This window comes from Euwallacea fornicatus, chromosome 28, assembly GCF_040115645.1.
Source record: "Euwallacea fornicatus isolate EFF26 chromosome 28, ASM4011564v1, whole genome shotgun sequence".
NCBI lineage: Eukaryota > Metazoa > Arthropoda > Insecta > Coleoptera > Curculionidae > Euwallacea > Euwallacea fornicatus.
The window spans coordinates 2004028-2023206 of NC_089568.1; the positions used below are offsets into that span (position 1 = coordinate 2004028).

At 36.2% G+C, this 19179-nt stretch overlaps 1 protein-coding gene across 1 annotated transcript in view; it reads left to right on the forward strand.

Annotated features, from left to right (window-relative positions):
* Positions 1-19179, forward strand: part of LOC136347417 (acid sphingomyelinase-like phosphodiesterase 3b) — a 154603-nt gene that overhangs the window by 75615 nt on the left and 59809 nt on the right. Inside the window, exons 2-3 of the mRNA XM_066297397.1 lie at positions 17748-17816; positions 18974-19142. Of these exons, the coding sequence (XP_066153494.1) occupies positions 17748-17816; positions 18974-19142 (238 nt within the window). The remainder of the gene's footprint in view (positions 1-17747; positions 17817-18973; positions 19143-19179) is intronic.

Below are 19179 nucleotides of genomic sequence, written 5' to 3' on the forward strand. Positions count from 1 at the left end.
TATAGTATTAAGCTTCTCTTATGCGCATCAGCATACTAATTATGTTTTAGAAACCACATAAATAGATTAGAATGCACGTTAGTTCGAAAAATTATTCCGGAAAATGTTCGCTTTACTTTAATGACTCTAAACACTAGTTTAAAAAAAAACGACGATCACACGACTCAAAGCTTCAGGAGAGAATTAAAGAACGTGTACAGTTTGATATTTTATTTAAAAAATATAAAGTCCAATTTTCGCTGGCAGGCCTTGTTCCCAAGCTATTACACTTCAAAGTTTCCGCACGTTATCGTTTTTTTATCATTTTAATGCATGATGTCAAGCCATGAAAAAAATGATAATTGTCGCAGGTGACAAAGGAAATTATCTCTGAGCTTTTCAAAGATTATTTTTTGTTTGTTTTGTTAAATGTGCAGTTTTGTTCTCGTTTGACTGAGCGAAACTTTTAATGGGAAACGGGTTGATCGGAGTGATTAAGCGTTGTTGCCTGCAGGATCGCCCGACCTGAACCGTTTGGATTTTGTTGTACGGGGACATTTAAAACAATCAGTTCATGGAGTAGAAATTGACAGCCATCAGTAATTAATGCGAAAATAATGAATAATATCGAAATAGAGAAAATATAAAGTCCGCTTATTTCGTGCTGCCAAATTTGCATCAACCCCAATGACGACATTTTTGAGCATTTGCTATGATGATTTAATTTTTTCTTTGTTTAATTATTAATAATAAAAATTATTATTAGCATTAATCACGAAAAGTGATGACATGCAGATAATTTAAAATGTAACAATTCGAAAACGGACGTTTGACACGCAAAAACATTATTTGACATTTTTTGACCAGGATGTCAAACTGTACCCATAGTTTTTCACCTCGGGTGTTCCTCAAGTTCCTCAACTCCTCGAAACCATGAATATAGGGACACTCAATATCGATATGAAACAATTCCTCGTCAAATGCATTAATTATAATTAATGACAGATTCATTGGTTCCGTAATCATGGGATCACACGAACCCGTGGTCAATCGATGCCTACCGACCAAATATTTAGAAGTTACTCGTGAAATATCAGGAAATCGTTAAACGTTGCAAAAATGATTACATTTATTACTCCTTTGAGGTTGGTTTTTGTGGGCTACAAATGACATGATAATAAGCCTCTTTGTGAAATTTATATGCGATATCAGTGTTGTCAATAGCCATGCATAATAGTAATATCCAAAAGTGCGTGGAAAATTACTTTTTGAAAGAGGTCTATTATATTAACATGAAAGCCAACCTGCTTTTTGTGTCCATTTTACTAAGTAGCTTCAAATTGCTGTGTATTATAATATGTGAAACCAAACTAAACTACAACTAAAATAATAATAAGCTTTATAGTACAAAAAACAACGTTGCGTAAAACCCCTTTATGCCCTTATATGATTATTTGAGCACACAACCTTCAGCAGGAGGCATAAAAGTCGAGATTTTTCATCCTTATGAGTGTAGTATATTATTAGGCGAGCTTGTGATGAATTCTATTGTCCCCGATGGAGAAGTTTGTGTCACACGCCAAGCGAGTGACACGATTCTCTGGACAATGTCCATTACAAGCGAGTATAACACTACAATTGTTCCACGGCTAAACATCCACAATTTCCGCAAATAAGCTAAAAGTCCTATTTGAATAATTCCATTAGATGTCATTGCTGTTTACCGTTTAGGTGACGCCATACCTGAGGGCGAAACAGGATATAAGTAAATTAACTTTTGATAATTTTTTATATTGAAATTATATTAGGCCTTTTTCGGAGAGCGGCCTACACATATGCCTAAAAATTTTAAACATTAATATTTTTCACAGTTTCATAAGGAATTCTTTATTTATTTTTTTATTCGGGAACACAAGGAGTCAAATTACTCCAAAAGCAACATGATAAAAGTCTAAACTAAATAAACGATTTATAAAAAATTATTTATTTATTTAATATGAACAATTTCATATTAATTTAAATTAAATTGAAATGTTTATTTAGCGAAGAATATGTCGATTTATAAAAAAATTTTTTAGTCTGCATTACCTCCACGGGCCTGTTTGTGTGCCCGCGACCGATTTGGCATGTTGTCAATCGAGTGGTCAATATGTGCTTGAGGAATTCTCTCCCGATAGTCACGCGCAGCGTCTTTAAATCTCAGTAGGGTAACAGGTGCAATATACCTTTTCCCAATGCTAGGGAGTAATTTGACACTTTTCGATATTTTGATGAAAAAATTAGCTACTCACGTCCGTTTTATAGCAGTTCCATTATGTAGAGGTGCCTGCAATAAACCTGTAAATATCGATTTTACGGTAATTTAATTCGGTTCCTTTGTGATTTATTTCATTTCTTCTTTTTAAGGCGCCTATCGAAAACTTAAAGAAAACGGGCCTGGGCGTGTTCTCTAAAAACCACTGCCTGCATTATAAATGAATTTATTCCATACACGATAAAAGAGAATAAATATTTTTTGCCCATTTGCCGCATCGCTCTTTCGTACATTGCCTGTACATTCCTGCAAACTCAAAACTTTTCTCTGACGACCCCAGTGAGTGAGAGACAAATATTTCCATTAATAAAAACTGAAGCTGGACATTTCCCCAAGCGGGACCACATTTAAATTTTAAATACCACACATCTTGGGCGCAACACACGCCACCCTCAGTTTTTATTACGCTTTTAGTGTCATTGCCATATGGGACTTTAGCCTGGATTCTTTCCTGCACATCGCATAAATTTCAAGATTTAAATATGTAACATAATTCCGACGAATATTAAAAAATGTTCCCTCCAACACATACTAAAAACTGACTATTTCAGGTAGTAATAACCTTAGAGAGAATTGTATTAGCTTTATCTCTACAATATGTGCCAGGAAGATGAAAAATAGCAGTCGCTGTGTTCGCCAATTCTTGCAAAAATAGGTATTTCGTATCCAATTTCCACAAAGCTCTAAAAAGGGAATAAAACGCTGGAGCGGTATTTGTTGCGTCCAAGATTTATTGCATTTCAAATTTAAATATTCTCAGCTTTAGGACGGAAGCTGCTAACTTTGCTCACATATCAGAGAAAAAACGTTTAATATCAGAGGCCAGACTCTTGAGAGGAGGAAAATACCTAGAAGTGACGTCAAAATAATTTAATCAGTGCTGTCCGGCCCTGTGCGATATGCGGAAAGGCAACTTATGTTGGTCTCATTGTGAGGAGATTTCTTCTCCCCGCATTGAAAAATCTGGTACAAAGTTTACGAAAATTCAATTATCTCCGCCAATTGAACACATTTTTGCTTTACTTTAAGACTGAAATGTAAATCTCCAAATTGAGTGACACTTATTGCGTGTCAGCCGTGCTTCAGTTCTTGCATATCACAAAGAAATAACCTCCCCATAGGGAAACAATCTGTATTTGAACCTTAGGAAAATCAATTGGAATTTGTCCCTGATATATCTTATTACAGATTGAAATACGAAGGCAAAACACCTCGATTTTTCCTGTTTTTATACGCCAGGGAACGTAGACACGCAGTCACGCATTGTGATTTGATTTTATGAGGAAATTATTGTTATTTTATTTAAAGATTTTTTTTACAAGAGAATCGATCTGTTTTTTTCGGTAATGTTCTTGTAATTACATAATTACCTTATTTGGAGATAATTTTCCTTAAAGGACGTATGAGCTTATTCACTGAGGCCATCCACAATTCGACTGAGCAAATTCATCATCTCTCGAATTTGCTTTTTTAACAATGCAATAGTGGAACCCGCTTGGTGAAGTTGCCAGTAAATTTCTCTGGTCACCCTATAGCAATATTTTTGAAAACTTATACAGGGTGTTAGTGGTTAAGTGTCTGATATTTTACAGGGTGATGTTTCAAACAGTTTTAAAATGGAAAGCTCTATAGACATGTGTCCTACATCGTTTAGTTTTCGAAAATACGGGGAATCAAAGTTGAAACAATAAATCATACATTCTTTGGTGTTTCTCGATCTCTTTTAGGTAATTTTCCGAAATTTCGTATCCGGGGTTTTTGAAGAATATAAAATTCAAATCTATTAACGATTTCGTTGTATCGACGCTACACGCGACCATTAGGACTCTTTTACTTTTTCTCTGAAGCGTTCTCGAAAGAAAATAAATTAAAAAAAAAATTAAGTAAACTGACACTTTCAAATTTAACCTGTAAGTTTGAGGAAAATTATCGCAATTTTTTGTTATTTTTTTATGACTTTATACTTAAATTATGACGAAAATGCTGCTCTTCAAGAAAATGATTGTGATTATTTGTCCTCAAGAAATGGTAAATTTTATTCACTAATTCAGGCCTAGGGGACATACATTTTGCGTATGGACTTGCTAATGGGAATGCGTATGAGGCGAAATGATCGTATGAAGAACGATATCGAAATCGAACGATCTCCACCTCGGAAACGAGCACCTAAAATTGAGGAAGCAATTTCTAACCAAGTTTTGGTATGGAAAATTCTCGCTGACAATATGTTACATCCATGCCATATTCAAAAAATGTAAACTCTTCTCCTTCGTATATTCCCATTCCGTATCAAGTTTTGTGTGTGGTTTTGTCAAAAACTTATTCACGTCATTAATTTGACACTAAAAACCTGTTTACAGACGCAGGAAATTTTTCACGCAATGCCATACGTAACTTCCACAAGAATCATTTGTGGTGAGAGGAAAATCCAAATGCACTCGAAGAATCTCTCTTTTTTAAAGGAACAATTCTGCGTAAACGTCAAGGATGGAATCCTTGGGATTATTTGTTAGGTCCATTCTTCCTTCCTATAAGACTCAATGGGGAAAATTATCATTGGTTTCTAGAAGAAGATCTGCTCGCTTCACTTGAAGACATGCCCAATTACCTTAAAACGGCAATGTGGTTCTTACATAACGATAAACCAACATATTTTATCGTTCAAGCACGAGAATGCTTAAATCAAAATTTCAACAAACGATGGATCGCCTGGGGGGAACTCCAATTGTGGCCGTCTAAATCAACAGATCTTAACGGTTTGGATTTTTTCAGGGACCCATTTAAAGACTTTACTGTATCTTACCCATTTAAAATGAACAAGATCTTGCAAATAGGATAATAGAATTATGTCAAACGAATCGAAATACTACTGAAATTTTTCAGAGAATTCGCAATTCGACGAGAAAAAGATTAAACGCATCTATAGCGCAAGAAGGACATTTCTAGAATTTATTGTGATTTTTATTATTTCGTAATATTTTACAAAAAAAAAGAATGTTTATTGTTGTCATTGCAAAAATATTCACGCCATTTTGGCTGAAAACTAATAGTGTTTAATTTTTTGAAGTGTTATTTCCTTGTTTTGGGGATAAAAAGGACGATAGTAAGTTATTTTGATATTTTTTGATAATTATCACACATAGTCAGTCTTCGATGCGTTTTTCTCAAAAACCGGTGCTGTTAACGACGACAATAAGGTATATTTTGTCAAAATAAATAAGACCGAGAAAAGAATTTTTCCACCCCAAGCTGACATACATTGTGGCACAAAAGGAGTAACAGTTGTTTAAAATTTCCCTAGTTGTTGCTTGTAAAGCCTTCTAGAAGATACAATTAAATCGTCGATAAATTCGATTTTCTCATCCCAAAATCCCCCGTATACGGATTTTATCGATCCAAAGATATCACAAAATATGTGATTTATTTTGTCGACTTTGATATGCCGTATCTTGAAAACTAAATGAGCCAGGACACAGGTTTATAAGAACTTTTCATCTAAAAGCTACTTGAAAAATCACCTCGTGAAATATGGGACAGCTAGTCAATGACACGTTGTATAGTTGAAACCTTTAACACATTCACGAATGAACTGATGAGAGAACCGGTCGACGGGGAACGGTTGAAAAAGGCACATCCAGCATTGAGAAAAGACCTATTAGGGTTTCTAGTCGCTCCATATTTCCAAAAATAAAAAATACTAAAATTCTTGTTCTGTGTATGACCATAAATTCTCGACATAGCAACAAGCAATACCTAGAAAACGGCAAAAGCTGGCACCTCTCACCTTTCAACCCTCATAACTTGTAAAAAGGATCTTTTTCACTTAAATCTACTGATATATATCTTACATACGACGCTGAATAATATCCCAGTAAGAGGTCAAGAGTCCAGGATTATTATATATTTCGGACATTTGTACGTTCCGTGCATTTTGGAAGTACCGACCGCGAAATTTAATGAAATATGAATTCTTCGACGACAAATTGATTTAACACAATTGAAGCTTGTTAATATATGGCTATTGTAGATATCTCTCGTATGAAAAAAAAAATGTGGAGAATTTCATTATTTATCTGATACAAAAAGTTATACAAACGGGTCAGAAATACCTAGAATTTGTTTTTTGAAAATTTTATCCAATATTACCCCTACATAACAAATTCTGGATAATTTCATACCAATTCGTGAAATCTGGATATGAAAAATCTTTTTCATTCTACATTCAATTCATGTGTATTGCCCTATTTATCAATAATTTTCATTGCACTTGTTACGTGACCTACGAATATTTTTTTGTTTTATTTTTAATTTTAGCATCAGCCCCCTTTATTGCCAGTGCAGTTTTTGTTAGAGATAATCGACCTTTCACTAATTCAAATTATGGAAGCTCCGTTGCCATGGCGTCGGACGTGCTTATTGAAACGGTCAATTCTGTCTTTCGTTTACAAAATCTTGGAATATGCTCGTGAAAATCAATTCTCAGAGACCGAGGAGCTAGAAACAATTTCGCGATTCTTCATTAACCATGTCAACCAGGACGATCCACAGGGAAAGACCATTACATAAGATAATTAAGGGCAATTAATGGCCATATTAATTAATTTTATCTTTACTGCCTATTTTGTAGTAAAATAAATCAATAAGAGAAATTAATGCATGCAATATATTGCTGGTATGGTATGGGTACGGGCGTAACCTCGGAATACTTTGCACGCTTTCCCATTTTTTTCCTGATGAAGATAAGAGATGAAGGCACGCGAGCACGAATTTAAATTCATCGAGGAAGAATTACTGCAATTTGTATTGCTTACATGTGGTGAAGTCGGTTAATGGTAAACTAACCATTTTGGAAATATTTTTATTCGCAAGCGGTTCGTAATTTTGAACTGTCATTTGACCATTATTTGACCGAAATCTGATTAAGAATTAAAAGCGAATTTTCGCATTTCCGATACGCAAAATTGCCCTTAAATCAATATTAAAAAATATTACTAATTAATTTTAACATTGAGTAAAATTGAATAATCAACAGTAATAATATTAAAATTCATCAAGGTGGAATGCAAGACACATTAAAACGTTTATAAATAATGCGGTGCTATTGTTCCCTCCACGTTCTAACTGAAATGCAACGGTCGTTTCTCTAACTCTTTCAGGCCGGCGCCCTCATGGTTCTTTTGAGACCCTCCATATTTGCCGACGCAAAATCAAAGAGAGTTTTCGTGACTATGCAGTAAACCATATCTGTCTTGTGTTGGAAAACAAATTATATTAAAAATCCAGCTTCACAAGAGAACTTTTCAGAGGGGAATTTACTAATTTTATTGTCTGAACGTAGCTCTTAATTTACTGCAACGTCCAAATTAGCTACTCCCTGTCCGGAACACCTTTTAAGCAAAAAATTTAATTATGATTTCCCTGTTTCTCCCAAACAAAGGTAAATCATCTCCTGCGAGAAAAATTCGCTAGCAGAAAATGAACACGTCTTTCTTAAAAAGCGGAAACGCCACCCGCTATGAGTTTTCCATCTAACCGGAACGGCGCAAACTAAATAATGTCCTCGACGTCGAGATGAGTTAAAAGCCTTATTTCACTTTTTAGTTAATTACTATGTCAGAACGAAAGTGATAAGCTTTATAGGGTCCTTCCAATGGGCGAGCCCATTAGGAAAATATTATAAGGGACGTCTAAGAAGATTGATGCGTTCATGAGGGTTCTCCAGAAGAAAAAGTGGCAACAATCCTCATTCTTCTAATATTAGGTATATACTCCACTGAATTTCTCGTCTGGAGAAATTCCCCAAGAAATTATCTGAAATTGCACCTATGCATAATTCAGCAAATACCAAATCGTTCGTTTTAGCATCCTCTCAAACACCTACAGTTTCACCCACTTAACAACACAAGTTTGTTTTATTATAACTCGCATTTTCGCCCTTTCGTTCTTCGCTAAAATCGACGAGTGACAAGACGAGCGAAAGTTCGCATCGCGCAAATACAGGATGTCCCAAAAATGCATGTCACAAATGGTATCGCGAGATTATTTGGGTCGATGCATTAGCATTGTGTTCAAAAATCATTTGAAATAAGTGTCACGTTTACATGCCATTGACTGTCAAACTTGCTGAAGAACAGATCCAGCCAGATTATGCATTTATTCAAAAGTACAAGAATTTTTTTCATGTCTGTTCGCCATGTGCAAGTGGTCAGTTCTTGGCCACACTCGTGCAAAAATGACCGGAACTTTCGACAGGGTAGCTGCATCGTATTGGTTTTTTTTCTGGTGATAAATTAGCCCTTTCTCCTAGTTTCTATTTCTTGGACATTTCCCGTATGATAAACATCTCAAACCGAAAAAAATTATTTTTATTTCACCTGCAGAATACCAATTCGCCATCACTTCAACATTTTTGACACACTCATAATTTTAATTAAATATACTGGTCGTTCCTTCATTAGAGAATGCCGTTGTTGTTCTCACAAGAAGCGACTGGAAAGACACTTCAAGAAAATTTTGACACATTTTCATAGCATTTTTCACAAGTGGCATGAGCGTTCACATCGACAAGTACCGATAATTATCGAAGTGATGGCAAATTGGTCTTCTGTGTTAGAAAAGGAAATAGTTCTTTTCGGCAAGAAACGTTAACCGTATGAGAAACTTCCAGGAGATACGAAAGTTAGAACAAGGGTTAAAGTATCGTCAAGAAAAAAATCAATACAACGTAGCTAACCATGGAAAAGTTCCGGTTATTTTTGTACGAAAATGACCACCTACAGATTGTCAATAGACATGATTGTTACGTGAAAATAATCCCTGCCCTAATAAATAAATTGACAGTGGATTTCACTGAAACCCGTTGAAGCATTGTCCAGATATAGCAAAAAACATGTTTTTTTCCAAGACCCTCAATAGCGTCCAAACGAGATATTTTTCTCAACTGGTTCTTGCGCCGCATCCTGATGTACTGACTTAAACAGTCTCATGATACTATTTGTGACATACATTTTCGGGACACCCTGTATAGCATTCATCAGGAAACCTTTGGAACTTCAATGTTTCAACAAGGCGAATTCACTTAATATTGACATTCCAGGAAGGACAAACTTGTAACTTCGAAGATAGTCTGCCGGATTCCTTAATAGGTGTTCTATATTCCTTAGCCAAGGCTTGAACAGCCCTGGAGCAGTATCGATAAGCCGATGGTCATTAATTATCCGAATTGTAAATAGGCGACTTTGGTACGTCTAGATAGCTTGAGGCACATTATCATTCCTAATAGCACTGTTTGTTAATCTTCCTATCCACTTTAGCGGTAATAGACGAGGTTACTGGCTAATCAAATGGAAATCAGTGCTTGGCAATTAAGGACGCGTAAAGTTAACTTAACTTTATGGCAGGCGACAGGTGTGATTAAATGAAGATGCAAATATCTCTTGTCTTTGGTTTTACATACATGCATAAAATATCTTCCATGCATTAATTAAAGATTTTACTTTGTTTGGTAAGAATGCTACATCAAATTACCCGCTAATTACGTCAGAACGTTGAGGTTTCTTTGTGGCAGTCTTAACTATTCATATTCAATTAAACCTTTCCTAATTGTGAACTCCTTACGTCGTGGATATCTCATCATGTGATTGTAATTTCCTCAGCTCTTTACGACTTAATATTGTTCTAACGTTTAGTATCTCAGCTTTGTTTGAAATTCCGCAGCTGATCCCTATGATGTAGTTCATTAAGGGTGTGTAAAGAGAACTGCGACGTCTATGAAAAATTAAAAACGACGCTCTCAGTAAAAGTAGATTTACGAGGATTTGTAACTAAGACCTAATACCCCAATCTGCTCAGCTGTAGGTTTGTTTTTTTGGAAAACGTGCTCTCTCTCATCAGATATCGGTATTTATTCGGTGTTTCTCTGTTTAAGCAATAATTGTAAAGTTTGTTTCATACGCTTCTGAACTAAACGAGAAATTCGAGCCGGTCATGTTTTAATAGCAGGATGGATTGGGTGAAGATAATAATTGCCACTGTAACCCGAAATCTGTAGAGCGGAAATACCTCATTTCACACTAACCAAAGACCTGTGCCTGAGCGTTACAAAGGAATCCTGTAGCTTTCATCTTGCGTGATTCAGATAGGTATATGTAGATCCAGTTTTAGGCTCTCCTATCTGTTTTCGAAATAAAGTTTTTACAAGGTAAAGTTAAGCACGCAGCAGTGCTGTTTCTGTTTAGTTCGCGTTTTCTTCCAGCATGTGCCCGAGGCACTTTTGGCAGTCTACTACACGTGTTCCATTACGAGTATTCGATTTCGGCAAAAGACACATCGAACAATGCATGTGCAAAAATGAACATAAAAAATTAATACAGAAATTTTGTATATTTTTTTAGAAGTTTTTTTTTCCAAAAATTCGGTTAATTTGCCTAATCTAATTTGACGGCAGTCAAATTTAGCATGTAGCCATGCTAGCTGTCCATACAGTATTAGTTTCTAAACTGGGAGTTATCTCAAGTGTCTAGAAGGAACATTATCGCTATAAGTAAGCGATTCATTTTTCCGCGGTTTTTAATCAATTTTTAGTTTTACGTCTCCTGCAAGCGGTCTCCAGAGCACTTAGAAGATTACCCGGTCATGAATCACTTTCGGTGATGCTCTAGGTTGAAAGTTTATAAACGGATTAATACATAATTCCCTAACTCCATAAAATACAGCTCAACAAAGTAAACAACATTTTTCTTGTCTCCAGCACTCACAGTATTATTTTCCTGAAACATGCATCAGCTTGGGAATCTCAAAGCCTTAATCATGCAATTTCATGCTCTTATAATTTTACCCCTATACCATTCACATATTCACCAAGAATGAAGCTGAGAATACAAATAGGTACAATGTATATGAAACGAATGTTTGCAGAAAAGTCGTATCCGTTTAGATTCGCGGATTGAGGAGGTTTTCGAAAATTGCTGTTCGATATTTTTCGCTTATCCAACAACATAAATAAAGCGAGAAAAGTATATATGATAAATATTGTGATACAAAATTCCACGACTTAGTCAATATTTAATTTATTGATTCTTTCTCAGTACTTGGTAAAGTGCTGCAACTCTTGCCGTACCTAACTAATTTTGTATCTGCGGCTGTTTAAGAAGGAACAACGATACCCTATGGCAATCACATTGCTATATAAAGAGTAGCGAAGTCGTCTAAATTAGGTTAAAACGGAGTAATTGAAATACAATGTCATTTAAAAATTTCAAAAACTGCAATGAGTTTCGAAAATACATACACGAACATCGTTTATTACGATACGAGTTACGAGTTCCCCCTGTATTTTATTCGTGAACTATTCATGATCAAGCAATTGTGATATAAGTCTGATGGAAGAAGCGGATGTATTGGGTTGTTCGATAATTAATGTCGTTTTATTCTCATAGATGGCTTAATTTATACCTAGTGATCTCGTCGCTTATATTATTATACGTCATTTTAAAGGTTATGCTTTCGACATTTTTCGATCGAAAATTGAACGTGATTAGTAAACAAGAGCTTGCTTAAAATTTAAGTTAAAGATGGACAATCAAAGTGAGCATTATCGACACATTTTATTATTTCACTTTCGAAAGGGCAAAAATGCAGTACAAGCTTAGAAGAAATCGTGTGAAGTTTATGGTGAGAACCGCCTTACTGAACGCCAGCGCCAGCGTTGATTTCCTTGCTCTCGTTCCGTAAATTTTAATGTCCAAGATGCACCACACACTGGACGCCCAATCGCCATTGATAACGATAACATAAAGGCCTTAATCGAAGCTAATCGGCGTATGACAGCTCGAGAGATAGCAGAAAAGTTGAACGTGTCGAATTCAACCGTTTCTCTGCATTTAAAAAAGCTTGGGTACGTTAGCGAATTTGGGTTCCTCACGAATTGAAGGAAATTCACCTCACCCAACGCATTAACATATGCGATTCTTTGCTGAATCGTAACCAAAACGACCCACTTCTAAAAAGAGCCATAACGGGTGATGAAAAATGGATTGTCTGCGATAACGTAGTCCAAAAACGATTATGGACAAAACAAGATGAACCTGCGCCATCGACGTCCAAAGCCAATATTCATCAAAAGAAGATTTTGCTATCTGTGTGGTGGGACAACATGGGTATTCTGTATTTTGAACTGCTTCCGAGAAACCAAACTACTGATTCGAACGTTTACTGTCGTTAGCTATCGAAATTGAACGAAGAAATCAAAAGAGAACGCCCTGAACTCGCCAATCGCAAAGGGGTACTGTTCCATCATGATAACCCCATACGTCTTTAATAACGCGTCAAAAATTACTGGAACTAAATTGGGAGCTGATACCTCATCCACCATATAGCCCTGACTTGGCACCATCAGATTATTGTTTGTTTTGTTCTCTTCAAAATCATTTGAATGGTAAAAATTTCGATTCTGATCAAGCCGTTAAAAATGGGTTAAATCAATCTTTTACTTCTAAAATTCGAGGCTTTTGCGAATTTTCCAACTTGCCGAAAGATGGCGAAAGTCACCCACCAAGATGGCCACTACATCATTGATTAATATTTATTATTAATGTAGGCTTTTCTTTTCGTTGTCTAGGGTGTTTATTTACAATTCGGATAGGTAACAATTAAAGGCTTAAATGGTAACTTAATTAGATGAAAGAAAACACTCGCGTTACTTAGTTTACTGTTCACTCGGCACCGTTCCCGACCAGAGAGAGAGCCTCCTTGTCCCAATGTTAAGTGCCCCCCCTTGGGGGTAATGAAACAGTGTCGTACCCGAAGTAGAGGCTTGCGACCGTTACCACATCTGGCTGCTGCGAGCCAGCACCACGAACCATTCTTTGTTTGAGCCCTTATTCCTTGGTTCAAACAAAGAGATGTTCGCCTTTTGGGTTTTTTCCGTGACCCGAATTCTAGGATGTTGCTGGGAGAACCCAGCAACATGCGAGAATCACTCCGACCGCAGGTACGGTACGCATGGGCGTAACATCAGGGTGCGTCACCTTTTATTCCCCCCCGTTCTTCTTATTCTACTCTAACTAATACTATCTAATCTAATACACAAATTTTCCCTGCGTGCATCTCGACTACGATCAGACCGTATTGATTGTTCAGAAAATTAAGCGTTCTGACTAGCGGATCCTACATTAATATAAGTATATTCCTTTTGAAAAAAAAACATAAAAAATACGACATTAATTATCGAACGACCCAATAGGTCCGGATTCTTATGTCATTTTAAACTGTTGCTGCATCGTTGACCCAATTCTGCTTACCCACCAGAATGAAATAAACTGTTCTCAAATCGAGTCTCTGAGAAAGCATTGAGGACACCTCGCGTTGTCCATTCAGAAAGGTATGATCGCCATACTTGCTTCCGTCTGGAGTTTTTCCACTTCCGAATCTCGTATGTCGCTTGTCCGCAAATCATTTAGTTTAAATCTGTCGTTCGATTTGGATTTAGGAACCAGTTGGTCCGATTATTTTGCAGTTCTATGTCTATTGTGACATAATTTACACTAATTATCCAGCCGATACTTCGCCCTACATTAATAACAACACGAACAGCTCTGATGGGCATATTACAAATCCTCTTTTTGTGGTAACGACTGAAAGCGATCCAAATCCGGGCAAACGCAACAAAAACAAACAGCATTATTCAATACCCCATATTGTATGCAAATCGTTCATATCGCTTCTTTGTGTCAACTTAGTGGCTGAAATATGGCGTGCCGTATAATTTGCTTTGACAAAGCCCTTTTTGTCACTATTAAAAGCGGATCTGCTACGGACGGAAGATTAAAATGCGAATTTTAAATCATTTTTCTACTGAATCGCCATTTTTATCCGCTAAAAAGGCCTTTTCGGAGCGTTTTCTTCTAAGAGAGTAATTTGTTTTTCATTGAATATGACAGAAATTAAATATTTAATTCTGATTAAAAGCAATCGCTTCCGCGACCGTTAAAATACTCCTTACACAAGAGCCAAATCCACTTACACAAATGCATTCTTGCATTTCACTTAATAAATAATTCGTACATCTACTCCCATAAACAACATTATCGCGATTCCATCGATGCATAATTCACGTGACACCACTATTCCCCATCGTTCAAATGGAAATCCAGCAAAAACATGACGTACAAAATTTAATTAAGAAAATAAATAGTAGAGCATTTTACAGATTAATTTCCAATTGAATAAAAACTGTAATAATGCAATTAAGTTGAATTAATATTCCAAATTGCCCATTCCATTTAGCGATACAATTATATTTACAAATTACATCAGTTGTAAATATTAACAAAAACGTCCCTATTTCAAAGTTGCTGATACAGCCATTTCGTACAAATTATTATTATCGAGTATTTCCGGTCCTAAAATATTAAAAACAGGAATTGTTATGTTTTTAGCTTCCGCCGAAAATTTATAGTTAAAATACATATCTACGTTTATTAACGTGAGTTATTATAGGCACTCAGCTTTATACATACACTCCATTTGCTTAATAGTGTTACTCCATGTAAAATGGAGAGATTCATGAGTATTATTAAACGTAAAGTGGTTAGGCACCGGGAGGTATTAGTCTTTTCATTAGAGGTTTAATTTTAGAGCTGCATACTGCTGTTACGGAGTTTTGATTAAAGCATATATTGGTATAGTTAGCACGTTATGGAGCATTATCGTGAGGTGACATACTCAACACAATTTATGGAAATGCGCATTGATTCGATTAAAAAAGTCCCTCCACGTTGCATAAAACCAAGATGTAAATAGACGTGTATCAACGTGTACAGTACTCGCACAAATGATTGCAACACATTTATAGCTTTCGCTAATCCGATATTAAAAATAAATGCCTCAACACGTGCAATTGCATTCTTAAGAATGCGCCTAATGCATTATTTTCCATGGTCAGTTTTTTCACCCCTGTCCAGCTACCCCAACTAATTTTCCATGCTTTCAAATGGAACGGCGCCCAGCGCAGTATATCATGCGAACGGGACCTCAGTAAATGGCGGTGTGCTCGGATCTAAAATTAGACTTACAGTTTCCTTAAACAAAGGAATGAAGTCCATGTCTCAGAACGATTAAAGGTTTTATTAAGTAAAAAAATACAATAAGATGCAGAAATTCCGAATCGTCGTCAGTGTGAACAGTTTTTCAGTCACAAAATACTTCAGTTTCCATAAACTTCATTAGTCAGTCAACATTCGTTAGTAGTTCAATTCAGTAGTTAGAGATCTACTAAACATGGATCGTTTATCGCAGAAGCGAAAAATTGAAGTTTTAATCTTTTTGGCGCATGGAGATCGCACAAGGACTTAGGACGAAGTATATCTCGCATTTAATAGCAAATGCGTAGATCGACTTATTGGTAGAAGTGTAGTTTGCCGAATTGACAGCGAATTTCAGAGAGAGACAAAACAGTACACACAAACTACAGAACAGATCAAACTGGGACTAATCACCAAGATAAGACACCGCAAGAACCCCCTCCTCAATCCATCCAAGGCACTTTTATATGAACGGGCAGTAATGAGTAAGAAAAAGGTACTACAACTAGAATGCAAACGGAAAAACAACCACTACAATCGGACTACATTAAACTCCCTTCGCCTAACAAGACAAAGTAGGCAATCCCGCTTCTTCTTCCCTCCCACTGTAGTGCTGGAATGTTTCCGAGGGTTGTGATTTTATTCTTCTCCTTCCCTTTTCGGTGTGTATCTGATTGAATCGTGAAGAAGAAAGTCAAATTTCGTGTCATGGGCAGAAAGGCCACTGAGTCCGATAGCCCTTTCTTAAGTGACTAAAGATTTTCTATCACCACCACTACTAACAAATTCCAACAAATTGGAAGTGTGAATACTGCTTCAAAGTATGGAAAATCGCGAAAAGCAGCTGGTGGCGATAAAGCACTAGGCATTCTTTTATCTATCGATGAAAACCCCGTGCGATTCACCATCAAATTTGCCGATGAATTTGATGTATCTGCAAAATTAGTAAGCAATCTTTTAAAACGCGTAAAAATTTCATCCATACAAAATTTCCCTTACCCAAGGGTTGACGCCAAACGATTTTGATTGCAGGATGAAATTTTGTGAATTGATGCAAAAAACGCATTCAGGATAATAGGTTTTTTCCAGAATTTTATTTTCGGATGAAGGAACGTTTTGCTTAAATGGACCTATTCATCGACATAATTGTCGCTACTGGTATACAGACAACCCTCATTGAATATAAACACTGCTTACATAACATCCGTAAATACTCGATGTACGGATGGGTAAAATCGGCCACCAGTCCATTTTTCCCAGCATCGGTCCTTTTTTCATAGAGGGAAACTTAAACAACGCATCACACTTACCATACACTTATTCCAAAATGAAATAGTTCCGTCAATTGCCGCAATTTTTCCTGGAGAAAATGGGAAAGGAGCAGCCAATAATATTTGGTTCACACTACATCGTGCTGTGCCTGTGAAAATGCATCTTGTTGAGATTTTCTTTAAGAGACGGCAAGAGGCACAATACAGAATGGCCGCCACGATGTCCAGATCTTAGGCCCGTCGATTTTTTTGTGGGGTCACTTAAAGGTTCCGTGTAAGAAATAGACGTAGATGAGTCACGTCTTAGAATTCGAACAAAATTGGAATTAATATCGGAAGGAACACTGGATAATTGCATAAAAGTGTTCAAGAAATGACTGAGTCATTGCCATATTGTTACTGCCACTTTGAGTATTTATTGTGCGAGTTTCAATTTTGCGTGATGTAACAGTGAGTTACTTTATTTTATATTTAATAATTTTATTTTTTAACTGAGCTGTAGGTCCAATTTTAGTTCTGAGTATAACATGGTATCTCTTCTTGAATTACCTTTCACGTTATATAATAATACAATGGGTGTTTTTCAATTTTAAATAAAATTTTAGTACAAGCAGCGCAATAGGCATGAAAAATGTTAACATCGAAAATAATGCATTGAATGCCTTTTGAAAAGCGAAATAACAAGTTTTCTAGAATTAAAAAAATATATTTGGTTTATGAAGTTTATGAACGTTAGTGAGTTGCATGCACTGTATACTCTTAGTAGGTGTTATGCATTACAGAAAGGTGTATTTTCATAATAAATTGTCAAATTGACTCACAGCCACAATTACTATTTCACATTTGATTAATTATTGGTAATAATTTATTTATAAGTCTGAATGTGTTTTTGCATTTATTCTCATTTAACCCTTTCTATTTTTAGGGTGCATTACTGTTTTTGTATGAATGAACGTTTGAACTATTTACATGTATTGTAACACATACTTCCATGATAAATTAATATGGTTTTAGCCCCCAAAATTAAAGTGCAGGGTTGCTCGTTGTAAATAGCACAAACAGTGAATTAGCTTTATGCGATAATTTCTATTTTTGTTTCAGCTTATTTTTGGCATATAACGGATATTCACTACGATGGACATTACAATTCACATATGGATATACGCAAAGGTAAGGCAGCTGTCATTGTGAATACTATCATGTAGTCGTGTAGTACAATTTACGCGTCCATTGGGGACTAATTGATGACTGGATAAATCCGTAAAGTACGTGCAAGTTTTATGTAGCCAATTAAGAAGTGCATGGTTTTGTATGACGAATGATATGAATTCCAATTGTCCGAGTGCAACAACGATTTGCAACACGACATATTTCCTTTAATTTGCATTTCTTTTTACCATATCATTTACATTAAAAATGAATTTACATCATTTTACATTTCAATTACATAAAATTTGGTAATTTCTTACGGCGTCAATACCGAACGCTCCTATTTTGACATGTGAAATTGGACTCCAGAAGGAACGGACGCATAAGGAATTATCACTCACTGTACGATGTGCAAGTCGGATTCGTGAGAATTTGTATATCGATCTAGAACCAATTCCTGAAAGGCCATTCGAAGCGATCCATATGGGAATCACCTCAAAACTTAGCAACATTTTTACTGTTTAACCTTTGATCGTGTCAAGGTCTGTCATTGCTTTCACCGTTCACTGGCGCTTTCGATTTCATGAACGCTGGTGATCAGTTAAAGTTGAAGAACTGATGAGATGACAGTACTGTTTCTCTCAAATTCAGTCATCCCCCTTTTTCCATCTCCCACCTCAAGAATCGCTATACATATTCTAAACGAAAAATACATGTAAATGATTAGCATTAATCCATCGAAATCTGAATAAAATGACTCAAACCTGGCTATACTTCCATCACTTGTCAATCAAAACCAGGTTCACATTAATCCCGAAATCTAGTTTTAATTTCAATTAACACCGCGCTTTCCGCATCTGGCTCGTTTTGTAATCCAAATTTTACCGCACGTTCGAGTTGCCTTTCTACCTCACAGCGTGCACACAATATGAGGAAATGCATTGCAAATTTGTGGCTGATCAAATTACCATCACTAATTATAAATGTAATGCATTAGCATACGTGGCCAGTTTTGATGCCAAATTACTGATGGATATAAATCGGTTATTCGCCTTGCCTCTTTATGATCGATTAAATTTCGTTTACGGCTATCGATGAGGTAGAGGGAGAGGAAAATATTATATTTTAACCATTTTCAGGAAATAGATAATGATTATAAAGCGCAACTCTTACTTCAGGTTGTTGGAGACCAACCTACGACGGTAGTTCAAATGCCAGAGGTCAAAGGGGACCATTGAGCCAATACGGTGACTATAGCTGTGATTCCACCTGGGAGCTCATAGAATCGGCTTCTAAAATGATGATGACGAGGCAGAATGAGATTGTCGAATTCGTTTTATGGACTGGGTAAGTTCGCATCCGTTCTTGACTTTATTAACAAGCT